Raw genomic sequence first — 12,282 nt, 5'->3', positions numbered from 1 at the left:
CCAGGGGGCATCAGATGTGTAGCCGAGTGATCATAGGGTCGAAAGAGCAGCAATAGGTGAGTCAGGGTGCTGTTCGGTACTCACTACTACGCTAGTCGAGCAGGGGACACAGCGTTCAGAAAAGCTAGCGGGCCGGGGCTAGTAGATGGTTCTTCGGCGACATCGTAACAGAATAGCCTGTTGACATGGTCTTCTCACACCAGCACAGTCGTGAAGCAGGCGTCTCTTCAAAATCTGGAGGTTGAAAAGATTTGGCAAGGCCCCTCAGATCCTCAAAATGTTCTACAGCTGCACCATTGAGAGCATTTTGACTGGCTGCATCACCGCAAGGTATGACAACTGCACCGCCCTCAATTGCAAGGCACTACAGAGAGTGGTGCGGATGGCCCAGTACATCACTGGGGCTGAGCTCCCCGCCATCCAGGACCTCTATACCAGGCAGTGTCAGAGGAAGGCCCGGAAAATTTACAAAAGACCTCAGCCACCCAAGCCATAGACTGTTCACTCTACTACCGCACGGCAAGCGGTACCAGAGCGCCAAGTCTGGGACCAAAAGGCACCTGATCAGCTTCTACCCCAAGACACAAGACTGCTAAACAGTTAATCAAATGGCTACCCGGACTATTGCATTGACCCTTTTTTCCACTGACTCTCTTGCACTGACTCTACCCACACACTCACACGCACTTACACTCCAACACACACACAAACATAGACACACACACACACACTAAATACGCACACACATACAAAACATACACACACATGCAGTGCATTCGGAAAGTATTCAGACCCCTTCCCTTTTCCAAATGTTGTTACGTTACAGCCTTATTAAAAAAACAAATAAATACATTTTTTCCCTCATCAATCTACACACAATACACCATAATGACAAAGTGAAAATAGGTATTAAGACATTTTTGTAATTTTAGTAAAAATAAAAAACTGAAATACCTTATTTACATAAGTATTCAGACCCTTTGCTATGAGACTCGAAATTGAGCTCAGGTGCATCCTGTTTCCGTTGATCATCCCTGACATGTTTCTACAACTTGATTGGAGTTCACCTGTGGTAAATTCTATTAATTGAACATGATTTGGAAAGGCACACACCTGTTTATATAAGGTCCCACTGTTGACAGTGCATGTCAGAGCAAAAACCAAGCCATGAGGTCGAAGGAATTGTCCGTAGAGCTCCAAGACAGGATTGTGTCGAGTCACAGATCTGGGGAAGGGTACCAAAAATTATCTGCAGCGTTGAAGGTCCACAAGAACACAGTGGCCTCCATCATTCTTAAATGGAAGAACCACCAAGACTCTTCCTAGAGCTGGCCGCCCGGCCCAACTGAGCAATCGGGGGAGAAGGACCTTGGTCAAGGAGGTGACCAAGAACCCGAAGGTCACTCTAACAGAGTTCCCCTGTGGAGATGGGAGAACCTTCCAGAAAGACAACCATCTCTGCAGCACTCCACCAATCAAGTTTTTATGGTAGAGTGGCCAGACAGAAGCCACTCCTCAGTAAAAGGCACATGACAGCCCGCTTGGAGTTTGCCAAAAGGCACCCAAAGGACTCTCAGACCATGAGAAACAAGATGTTCTGGTCTGATGAAACCAAGATTGAACTCTTTGGCCTGAATGCCAAGCGTCACGTCTGGAGGAAACCTGGCACCATCCCTACGATGAAGCATGGTGGTGACATCATCATGCTGTGGGGATGTCTTTCAGCGACAGAGACTAGTCAGGATCGAGGGAAAGATGAACGGAGCAAAGTACAGAGAGATCCTTGATGAAAACCAGCTCCAGAGCACTCAGGACCTCAGACTGGGGTGAAGGTTCACCTTCCAACATGACAACGACACTAAGCACACAGCCAAGACAACACAGGAGTGGCTTTGGGACAAGTCTCTGAATTTCCTTGAGTGGCCCAGCCAGAGCCTGGACTTGAAACCGATCGAACATCTCTGGAGAGAACTTTAAATAGTTGTGCAGTGACGCGCCCCATCCAACCTGACAGAGCCTGAGAGGATCTTGAGAAGAATGGGAGAATCTCCCCAAATAAAGGTGTGCCAAGATTGTAGTGTCATGCCCAAGAAGAATCGATGCTGTAATTGCTGCCAACGGTGCTTAAACAAAGTGCTGAGTAAATGGTCTGAATACTTATGTAAATGTGCTTTTTTTATTTTTTTATTATTTATTTTTAAACATTTTCTAAAAACCTGTTTTTGCTTTGTCATTATGGGGTATTGTGTCTAGGTTGATGAGGGGGGAAAAAAACAATTTAATGAATTTTAGAATAAGGCTGTAACCTTCAAAATGTGGAAAAAGAGAAGGGCTCTGAATACTTCCGAATGCACTGTACACACACTTTCACACTCTTCATATACACCACCGTTCAAAAGTTTGGGGTCAGTTAGAAATGTCCTTGTTTTTGAAAGAAAAGCCCAAAAATTTCGTCCATTAAAATAACATCAAATTGATCAGAAATACATTGTAGACATTGTTAATGTTGTAAATGACTATTGTAGCTGGAAACGGCTGATTTTTAATGGAATATCTACATAGGCGTACAGAGGCCCATTATCAGCAACCATCACTCCTGTGTTCCAATGGCACGTTGTGTTAGCTAATCCAAGTGTATCATTTTAAAACCCTTTTGCAATTTATCATTAGAAAACCCTTTTGCAATTATGGTAGCACAGCTGAAAACTGTAGTGCTAATTAAAGAAGCAATAAAACTGGCCTTCATTAGACTATTTGAGTATCTGGAGCATCAGCATTTGTGGGTTCGATTACAGGCTCAAAATGGCCAGAAACAAAGACCTTTCTTCTGAAACTAGTCAGTCTATTCTTGTTACGAGAAATGAAGGCTATTCCATGTGATAAATTGCCAAGAAACTGAAGATCTCGTTGAACGCTGTGTACTACTCCCTTCACAGAACAGCGCAAACTGGCTCCAACCAGAATGAAAAGAGGAGTGGGAGGCCCCAGTGCACAACTGAGCAAGAGGACAAGTACATTAGAGTGTCTAGTTTGAGAAACAGACGCCTCACAAGTCCTCAACTGGCAGCTTAATTAAATAGTACCCGCAAAACACCAGTCTCAACGTCAACAGTGAATAGGCGACTCCGGGATGCTGGCCTTCTAGGCAGAGTTCCTCTGTCCAATGTCTGTGTTCTTTTGCCCATCTTAATCTTTTATTTTTATTGGCCAGTCGGAGATATGGCTTTTTCTTTACAACTCTGCCACCTCTACCAAGGTTCCGTTCACGTGGTCCTCTGCCACTGACCGGTCGTTCCGGGACCTCAAACACCGCTTCACCACTGCTCCTATCTTGGTTCATCCTGACCCTTGCCGTCAGTTTGTAGTGGAGGCCGATGCTTTAGATGTCGGAGTCGCCTTTTCTGCCTGCCCTGACCCTGAGCCTGCCTGCCGTCCTGTACCTTTGCCCCACCTATCTGGATTACTGACCCCTGCCTACCTTGACCTGTCTTTTGCCTGCTCCTCTTGGATGAATAAACTGTTCTTAATTCGACGTTGTCTGCATCTGTGTCTTACCTGAAATGTAATATTTGTTTCTATGATAATATTTACCGACATCCAACAGTACATTCCAAATAAATAGGAAGTAGTCATTGAGTCGAGCGGGATGTTCAATGATGTAAGGTCAGTTTTCAGAGTCACAATGAAATGTAATAAGGAATGAAGCAAAGCAACATATTGTTAGGTAAAATAATTTATTCCAAGGCTCCAGTACAAACATTACATCAGTCAGGTGTTACAGACCAAGGAATAATGTTGCATGTTGTGTAAAAACATGACGATGGAAACCATTTCACCTTAAAAAAAAAGCTGTAAAATGGTAGGAAGAGGGAATGGAGGCAGAACTTTCATTGTTTTGAATCTTCTCTCTGAAGCAAGAGCCCAAAGAAAGGCTTGCGTTTATTTTGTCCGTATGGAGGTACCAAACAAGTGGTGTCGCAGAGGGTCGAGTAGAGATGACTTTTGGGAGGTACCAGAAACAACATGGCACTACCCGTGGTGAGGGAGGGGGGTGTAGGGAGGGTTAGGAGAGGGACGCTGATGAGTGTCCATGCTTAATAAGCATGGTTGGCCACGAACAGTGATTCTCCAGCAGCGGCGCTGTCTCCGGAAGAAACATACTTGCCTTGGCAGGCCAGGCTGTTGGCCTGTGGAAGGAAATAAGCACAACATAAACTCGTTTTCAGCGGATATTTTTCGAAGTGTGGAATATACTGTACATTGTGACTTCCTATACATCCATACCATAAACATTCCACTGGGCACACATTGGTTGAATCAACGTTGTTTCCACGTCCTTTCAATGAAATTACGTTGAATCAATGTGAAATAGATGTTGATTTGACGTCTGTGCCCAGTGGGATGTGGCCTCTATACAGCTATAAATAATCACATATGAAATATAAGCAAAATATATGACAATCACATATGAAATGTATTCGTACCAGAGCTCTCTTGATGAACTCCTCCTGGGCAGCCTTGCCGTTACCGGGCTTGCCACCCCATGCCTTAAGGGCGGATGCCTGGAGAGCACGGCCATAGGAGAAAGTAATGGCCCATGGCCTGTGCAGGGGGCACTGGTTCATGACATTCAGGTTGATGGAGGCTTCCTCCTCAGACTGGCCACCGGACAGGAAGGTGATGCCTGTGGGTGAAGCGGATAAGGAGAGGGGTTATTTTGTTGTAAAAAAACGACTGAAAAAAGATACATCAACAAATTGTGTCTACATTTGTATGTGAAATATATAATAACACGCTGTATAGAATAATGTAACTAAACATTATAACATTATAACATTATATTCACCCACTCACAGTATATGAAAGTGCCAGAAATGTATAAGTGCATCGCGCTGTACTGTATATTGGGCTGTATTCAGTGTGTTGTCAGTCACTCACCAGGGACTGCTGGGGGCACGGTACGGCGCAGGGCGGTAATGGTGGCCATGGCGATGTCCTGGTGGGTGTACTTGTGTGAGCAAGAATGTCCAGCAGTGACCATGTTGGGCTTCAGGAGGGTACCCTCCAGGTAGACGTGGTGGTCGGACAGAGCCTTGTACATTGCGGCCAGGACCTTCTCAGTCACATACTGGGTGCGCTTCAGGTCATGGTCACCGTCGGGGAGGATCTCAGGCTCAACAATGGGGACAATGCCGTGCTAGCAGAGGGCAGAGTTAATGACTACTAAAAGACACTTTTAGCCAACAGTGCAGCATGTTATTGATCATGACAGTTAACAGTCAGACTTTAGTGGTGGCTCTTCTATCTTTCTTCTCTATCCCTCTACAGCTATATATTCAATAAAAACAAACGGAGAAAAACTGTGTTTTAAGATTGTGATTTTCCAATGTGTGATTTGTAATATGTGTGTGTTGTTTTACTAGGATTATGGGACCTACATCAGTGAGCAGTCCTGGTTAAACCGATTTCCCTGAACTATGGTTGTGAAGAGATCAGAAATGACTGTTATTTACTTGTCTGATATTTAACTGACATCAGTCAAAAGTTTGGACACACCTACTCATTCAAGGGTTTTTCTTTACTTTTACTATTTTCTACATTGTAGAATAATAGTGAAGACATCAAAACTATGAAATAACACATAGTAGTAGTAACCAAGTAGTAACCAAAAAAAAGTGTTGAACAAATCAAAAAAGTGTTAATAAACAAATCAAAATATATTTTAGTTTTTAGATTCCTCAAAGTAGCCAGCCTTTGCCTTGATGACAGCTTTGCACACTCTTGGCATTCTCTCAACCAGCTTCATGAGGTAGTCACCTGGAATGCATTTCAATTAACAGGTGTGTCTTGATAAAAGTGAATTTGGGGAATTTATTTTCTTCTTAATGCATTTGAGCCAATCAGTTGTGTTGTGACAAGGTATGGGTGGTATACAGAAGATGGCCCTATTTGGAAAAATACAAAGTCCTTATTATGGCAAGAACAGCTCAACTAAGCAAAGGGAAATGACAGTCCATCATTACTTTAAGACAGGAAGGTTATTTCATAGTTTTGAGATGTCTTCACTATTATTGTACAATGTAGAAAATAGTACAAATAAAGAAAAACGCTGGAATGAGTAGGTGTGTCCAAACTTTTGAATTTATCTTAATATCTCACTGACAGCTCTACCCACTGAGCCACCAAGTAAGCCCAGACACATACCAGAAAATCTGCTGTACCCATGACAAAACATACTGTAGCGATCATATCTTTCAAAAAACTAAAGAGAGTTGCTTGGTTCTGGTACTAACTTTATACACTTCTAATAACACTTTTAGGTATGTATTTCTAATATTTGTAATAATTTCTGAAGAATTTATAAGCATTTAATACATTTATAATGGCATATTTCATGAAAGTTAATATAGTGTAACCCACATGTATACAGAGTCAATGATTCAAAGGTAACTTATGGCCCATAGGAGAATTGAATACACAAACTTGCAATTGTTGACACTGTGTTTTTTAACTACTTAAGCTAATGATTTAACAAGACCACTGAGGGCTCGGAATATTTTCGATGTGATTCTTACCATCTGGCAGATGCTGGCATAACGGGCCAGGACATTGCAATTCTCCATGATCGCAAGGCGAGAGGGGGTGGTGGAGGTGATTTTCAGCACACAACGCCACTTGGCGAAGTCGCAACCGTCCTTCTTATACTGGGCGCAACGCTCATACAGGCCATCCAAACCTGAAGGAGAAAAGGATGGAGGCAGGGACAGAAGAAAGAGATGAGTGTGGGAGGGTATTTTGTAAAGGTTTTGTATGTGTGTATTGTATCTAGGTTGCAATACTATTCAGGCATTTTGTGACTTGATAAACAAATGGGATTGATTGTATGTTGCATTGATTGCGTGTATGTTGTTGTACTGTATGCATTTCGATTAATTGTGAATCCCATAGATTTTCTATTCTTCCTCTTTACCCTGGGTGGTGGTCTCTCCGTTGGTTCCGGCGAGGGGGACGACACCTTTGTCAACCTTGATGCCTACAACCCAGCCTCTGGACTTGACGTGCTGGGGGAAGGTCTTGCCGGCATCGGTTTTCTGGTACAGGGTCTCGTGGAAGAAGATGACGCCACCAATGCAAGGACCGGCGCGCTCGTCAGCGGTGAAGAGCAGCTGACGGTACAGCCTCCTGTTCTCCTCGGTGTTCTCAGTGTTGATGCTCTGGAAGCGCTTGGCAACGCTGCCTGTTGGGTGGAAAGTGAGAGAGGGAGTGAGGATTAGATTCACAGAAAGAAATAGAGCAAACATTATGCTATATACATTTTTCAACACGGAAGTCAACACATTACACATAGAAACACATTTCTGTTGGATAAAAATAGTAAAATATTTAAGAAACAAACCAAAAATATTGGCATGTGTATGTCCTAATGTGTCTTCTGTTGCATTAAAAGTTATTATGGCCTTTTAGGTTAAGAATCAGTAAAAGCATGACTGATTGGACTTAATAATTTTTGTGGCTCTGTTGAGAAGGCTTGGAAGCTGTTACATGTTCAGAGCAGAGGGGAGGCCATTTAATTTCTTAGCTGCTTTAAATGAGAAGGCCGATTGTGCAAAAGTAGAGTAGAGAAGGACTTTATGGTTGACGTGTCAAATGCCTTCCGTAGGTCGAGGGAGACCGCCCCTACTAGGCTTCCTGTATCCAGCTTGGCCTTGATCGTCTCTAGGAGATAGACATATGAGTGGTTCACCTTAAACCCAAACTGAATGGGTGAAGGGAGACAGTCCTTGTGTTCAGGTGTGCTGTGAGCTGTTCCAGTACAACTTTTTCAGCAACCTTATAGATGACAGGGAGGATACTGATAGGCCTGTAGTTGCTCACTTCCTGCTGGTCTCCAGATTTATGTACAGGGGTCACGATGGCAGTCTTCCATGCTTTCGGGAATTAACTTTCTTGCACTGAAAAGTTGATTATCTGGGTAAATGATCTTTAGTGGCTAGGCTGCCTCTGTCATTTTTTAAATATGGTATCAAGACCATACACATCCTTTGCTTTAGAGTTTGAAAGTGAGAAGAGGACTTTCGTGACCTTTTCCTCTTTGGTGGACTCCAAAGAAGAAATGGTCCAATAAGACCTCTCCTGTCTCAGCCTCCAGTATTTATGCTGCAGTAGTTTATGTGTCGGGGGGCTAGGGTCAGTCTGTTATATCTGGAATATTTCTCCTGTCTTATCCAGTGTCCTGTGTGAATTAAACTATGCTCTTTCTTTCTCTCGGAGGACCTGAGCCCTAGGACTATGCCTCAGGACTACCTGGCCTGATGACTCCTTGCTGTCCCCAGTCCACCTGGCCGTGCTGCTGCTCCAGTTTTAACTGTTCTGCCTGCGGCTATGGAACCCTGACCGGTTCACCAGACGTGCTACCTGTCCCAGACCTGCTGTTTTCAACTCTCTAGAGACAGCAGGAGTGGTAGAGATACTCTAAATGATTGGCTATGAAAAGCCAACTGACATTTACTCCTGAGGTGCTGACCTGTTGCACCCTCGACAACCACTGTGATTATTCTTATTTGACCCTGCTGGTCATCTATGAACATTTGAACATCTTGGCCATGTTCTGTTATAATCTCCACCCAGTACAGCCAGAAGAGGACTGGCCACCCCTCATAGCCTGGTTCCTCTCTATGGGGTTGTGTTTCGGGGGATGCACGGCTCTTAACCTTCGCTTCTCCCGAGTCCGTACGGGAGTTGCAGCGATGGGACAAGACTGTAACTACCAATTGGATATCATGAAATTGCAGAGAAAAAGGGGGTAAAAAATCCTATATATATATATAAACACAATTTATTGAACACTAGTCACTTTAATAATGTTTACATACTGCTTTACTCATCTCATATGTATATACTGTATTCTATTCTACTGTATTTTAGTCAATGCCACTCCGACATTGCTTGTCCTAATATTTATATATTTTTAAATTCCATTATTTGACTTTTAGATTTGTGCGTATTGTTGTGAATTGTTAGATACCACTGCACTGTTGGAGCTAGGAACACAAGCATTTCACTATTCCCGAAAATATCTGCAAAAAAAAGAAAATGTGTATCTGACCTATTGTCACACCCTGAACAGTTTCACCTGTCCTTGTTATTTTCTCCACCCCCTCCAGGTGTCACTTGTTTTCCCCTGTGTATTTATCCTTGTGTTTCCTGTCTCTCTGTCCCAGCGGTTTTCCCGTTCTCCTGCTTTTTGCATTCTGCTTTTTCTAGTCCTCCCGGTTTTGACCCTTGCCTGTTTCTGGACTTTGTACCCGCCTGCCTGACCATTCTGCCTGCCTTGACCATGAGCCTGTCTGCCACTCTGTACCTCCTGGACTCTGATCTAGTTTTGACCTTTTTGCCTGTCCACGACCATTCTCTTGCCTACCCCTTTGGATTAATAAACATTGTAAGACTCCAACCATCTGCCTCCTGTGTTTGCATTTGGGTCTCGCCTTGTGCCTTGATACCAATCAAATTGTATGTTTTATTTGATCCTCAAGTTACTCCAGGTCTCTGTTTCGGATGCAAGAGATGTTTTTTACATTTTTTACTTTTTGGTTCTAATGGGATGTTTTGGAGAAGTTATAAGGTGAAAAAACAAAGCTCTGTTGCTCTGATTGCGAGTATGTCTTTGCATGTGTGACTTTTCATTCCATAGTGTGCCTGTGTGTGCAACCAACATTTTTGCCACGCTTTGCATACCGGTAGACTCATCAGCGGCGAGGATTCCCTTGCCCTGGGCGACGATCTTGTGAGCAATGTCACTAAGCTCCTTCTTCTGGTCAGGAGTGAGGAAGGGGAATGCGTGAGGCATCTTGACTAAAGGAAGGGAAAAGGCAGGAGACACTGGTTAACATGAGGTGTTCTGAGGAGTGAGAGAGGGCTTGAGATACACTAAAGTAGCAGATATTTGGTTGCCCCCCCCAACTCGCGGGCATTTGACAATTTTATAACAAATGTCTTGCAAGTCTACACATTTTTCCATGGGGTGGAGAGACATCTTTGCAGTTTTAAAGCCAATTTTCTGCAATTATACAAATTTTGCCAAAACCTTTTTGACATGTTAATATGATATCTGAGTGAGAGTGACCAGCAAAATCAATGGGGGTCCCTTGGATATCAGGGCCCCTGGGTATGTGTCCTGCATGCCCGGTCGATATTCGCCCATGTTTACTTCAAGTTTAGATAGCTGGCTAGATTAATTTACCAATAATATTTATTTTTGCTGACATGGCTAATTGAGTGACTGCCAGTGACTGACATAACAAGAGAAAAACTGCTGATGCACAAATTTTTTTGATACTGCACCTTGTGTATTCCACTATTATAACTCTTAACAGTAAGTTGAGACCCCGACTGAGTTCCCAAAAGTAGCAAATAAAGCATATAAACAAAGGTAGACTTAAACAAAGGCATGTGATGTGAAAAGAGTGTAGCCAACTTTCCCCGTAAAAATGCAGTAGGTGGAAACGTTCAAAGAAAAGGGAGGTAAGAGATGTGTAAAGGAAGTGGCAAGTATTTGCGTCTGTCCATTTGGGTCGTCGCTAGTTACCACAGCCAAAAAGTTAGAAGGCCCGCCTACTCGACCAATCAGATGAGGGAGTGTGATGATGCATATTCCGGTTTGCGTGATGATGGCATATCTTGAGTTCAAGTTTGATGACCAAATAACCATGGTGCGAATTACAGGGGAGCCAGGGTGGGCTCAGCTCCCCTAGCTCAGCTGTATGAGATATTAGCTCCCCTAAATACAACAAAAGTCAATCTTCGGGGTGGTCTCTAAATAATGCTAATTTAACCATTCTCGTATTTGTATCAAATGCAGTGGTAAATATGACAATAAAATATTCCAATGAAACAAACACCCCCACCTCTTTGTTATGGTTTAAACCATGTATTTCTATGTAGCAGCACTCTCTCCAGTAGTGTTGAATTTCCGCCATGGCTGAGCTCATTTACGCATCGATTTTCTTTTGTACTTCCACATTTTCGCCATTTGTTTACCATGTGTTCTTGATAAACGAAATAGCCTTAATTCCAACGCATTAGATTTATCCGTTTATTTAGCATTGTTTGCTTTTGTCAGTCAGCCGTTTTTCAGGTGCTTTGCATTAGGTGCTACTGGTGTTTGTGCTATCCGTGGCCAGAAGGAGTAGACCATTTATTTCACTTTATTATTTGCTATAAATATTTGTTTTCTTTCCTGGATCAGCTGATGATGGTCGACAATATCACGAGACAACTAGTCTACAGTTAGACACCATTGCGCATCCAATCCATCCAACAAGTATACCTTAAAGACCGTAGGCCTATACTTGACATTTTCGGTTAGAAGCACTTGATTTCGCAATTTCTTAGGACTACATTATTTTGGATTTTTGTGCCCATGAGAACTGTTTTCACAACGAAACATAATAGATGTTACATAGGCATAGTTACACTAACAGTGCATTTTCAGAGATTACCAAGATCTATGAATCGTACAGGGTTTAAGTTCAATGTTCAAATGTAATTGTTAAATGCTTTATAATGACAAATAACATTGGCGTACATGTCATTAATGTAAGGAAAGAAAGGTAGGGTTTTATTTGACACAATCTGTGAAAACGGCAAGCATTAATTCATGAATTATAGACAACTCATGAACTAGGGTGTAAAACATGTTTGATTCAACTCATGTATTATTTTGAATGTAGGCTACCTATTCTGCATGTGTTCGTATGTTTAAAATTGCCTTGGTTGAGAGGGTAGGCTACCGGCAGTGGCGTAGACCTAGTGGAGGGTAAACGCAAGTCAACTTTTTTCACCGTGACCGGCAATTAGATTTTACCCACCTATTTTTTTTTAGCACTAGGCCTATACAGACTACATTGTAGCCTAGTCTAGTAAGTTGACCATGTGTGTTAGGGTGACCATCCTGTTTTTCCCGGGACAGTTTCATCCCCATTTCAGGCTACAAAAAGGTCAATTTGTCAGCAAGACGCATCACTGAATGTAGGTCTACTCAATGGCAATCACTGAATGTCATTAGGCACACTTTTTGGTGTTTTGTAACAGATGTCTATTTCCATTCATTAAATGTCTCGAGTAGGCCTATACATGCAGTTTGAATGCTAGAATTATTTTGAAATGGACCAAACATGCACAGGTAGCCTACTTTTTTAAGTGATTTGTTTGTTGACAATCAGATGAAAATATCATGACTGCCACATTAAAATGTAATACATTTTGACCATTTAAATGACG

At 42.7% G+C, this 12,282-nt stretch overlaps 1 protein-coding gene across 1 annotated transcript; it reads right to left on the bottom strand.

Annotated features, from left to right (window-relative positions):
* Positions 1 to 3,723: 3,723 nt before the first annotated feature.
* On the bottom strand, positions 3,724 to 10,552 carry LOC120060583 (fructose-bisphosphate aldolase A-like). Its single transcript, XM_039009955.1, has 7 exons — positions 10,345 to 10,552; positions 9,739 to 9,855; positions 6,971 to 7,237; positions 6,576 to 6,736; positions 4,939 to 5,197; positions 4,485 to 4,684; positions 3,724 to 4,187 (listed from the first exon to the last, which is right to left on the bottom strand). The coding sequence occupies exons 2-7, from the start codon at positions 9,848 to 9,850 to the stop codon at positions 4,095 to 4,097; spliced, it is 1,092 nt and encodes a 363-aa protein (XP_038865883.1). The 5' UTR covers positions 9,851 to 9,855; positions 10,345 to 10,552; the 3' UTR covers positions 3,724 to 4,094.
* Between the last annotated feature and the right edge of the window lie 1,730 nt (positions 10,553 to 12,282).

Source organism: Salvelinus namaycush, chromosome 16, assembly GCF_016432855.1.
Source record: "Salvelinus namaycush isolate Seneca chromosome 16, SaNama_1.0, whole genome shotgun sequence".
Lineage (NCBI taxonomy): Eukaryota > Metazoa > Chordata > Actinopteri > Salmoniformes > Salmonidae > Salvelinus > Salvelinus namaycush.
Note: the sequence above shows the minus strand (reverse complement) of the source record. Positions and strands in the feature narration are given on the sequence as shown.

Bases quoted from the DNA above. Each gene is read 5' to 3' on its own strand.
- LOC120060583 (XM_039009955.1), bottom strand. From the start codon at position 9,850: ATGCCTCACGCATTCCCCTTCCTCACTCCTGACCAGAAGAAGGAGCTT. The intron at 6,737-6,970 runs GTAAAGAGGAAG...TTTCTCCTTCAG, and splicing joins CGGAGAGACCACCACCCAGG to GTTTGGATGGCCTGTATGAG. The intron at 4,188-4,484 runs GTACGAATACAT...TTCCTTCCACAG, and splicing joins AGTTCATCAAGAGAGCTCTG to GCCAACAGCCTGGCCTGCCA.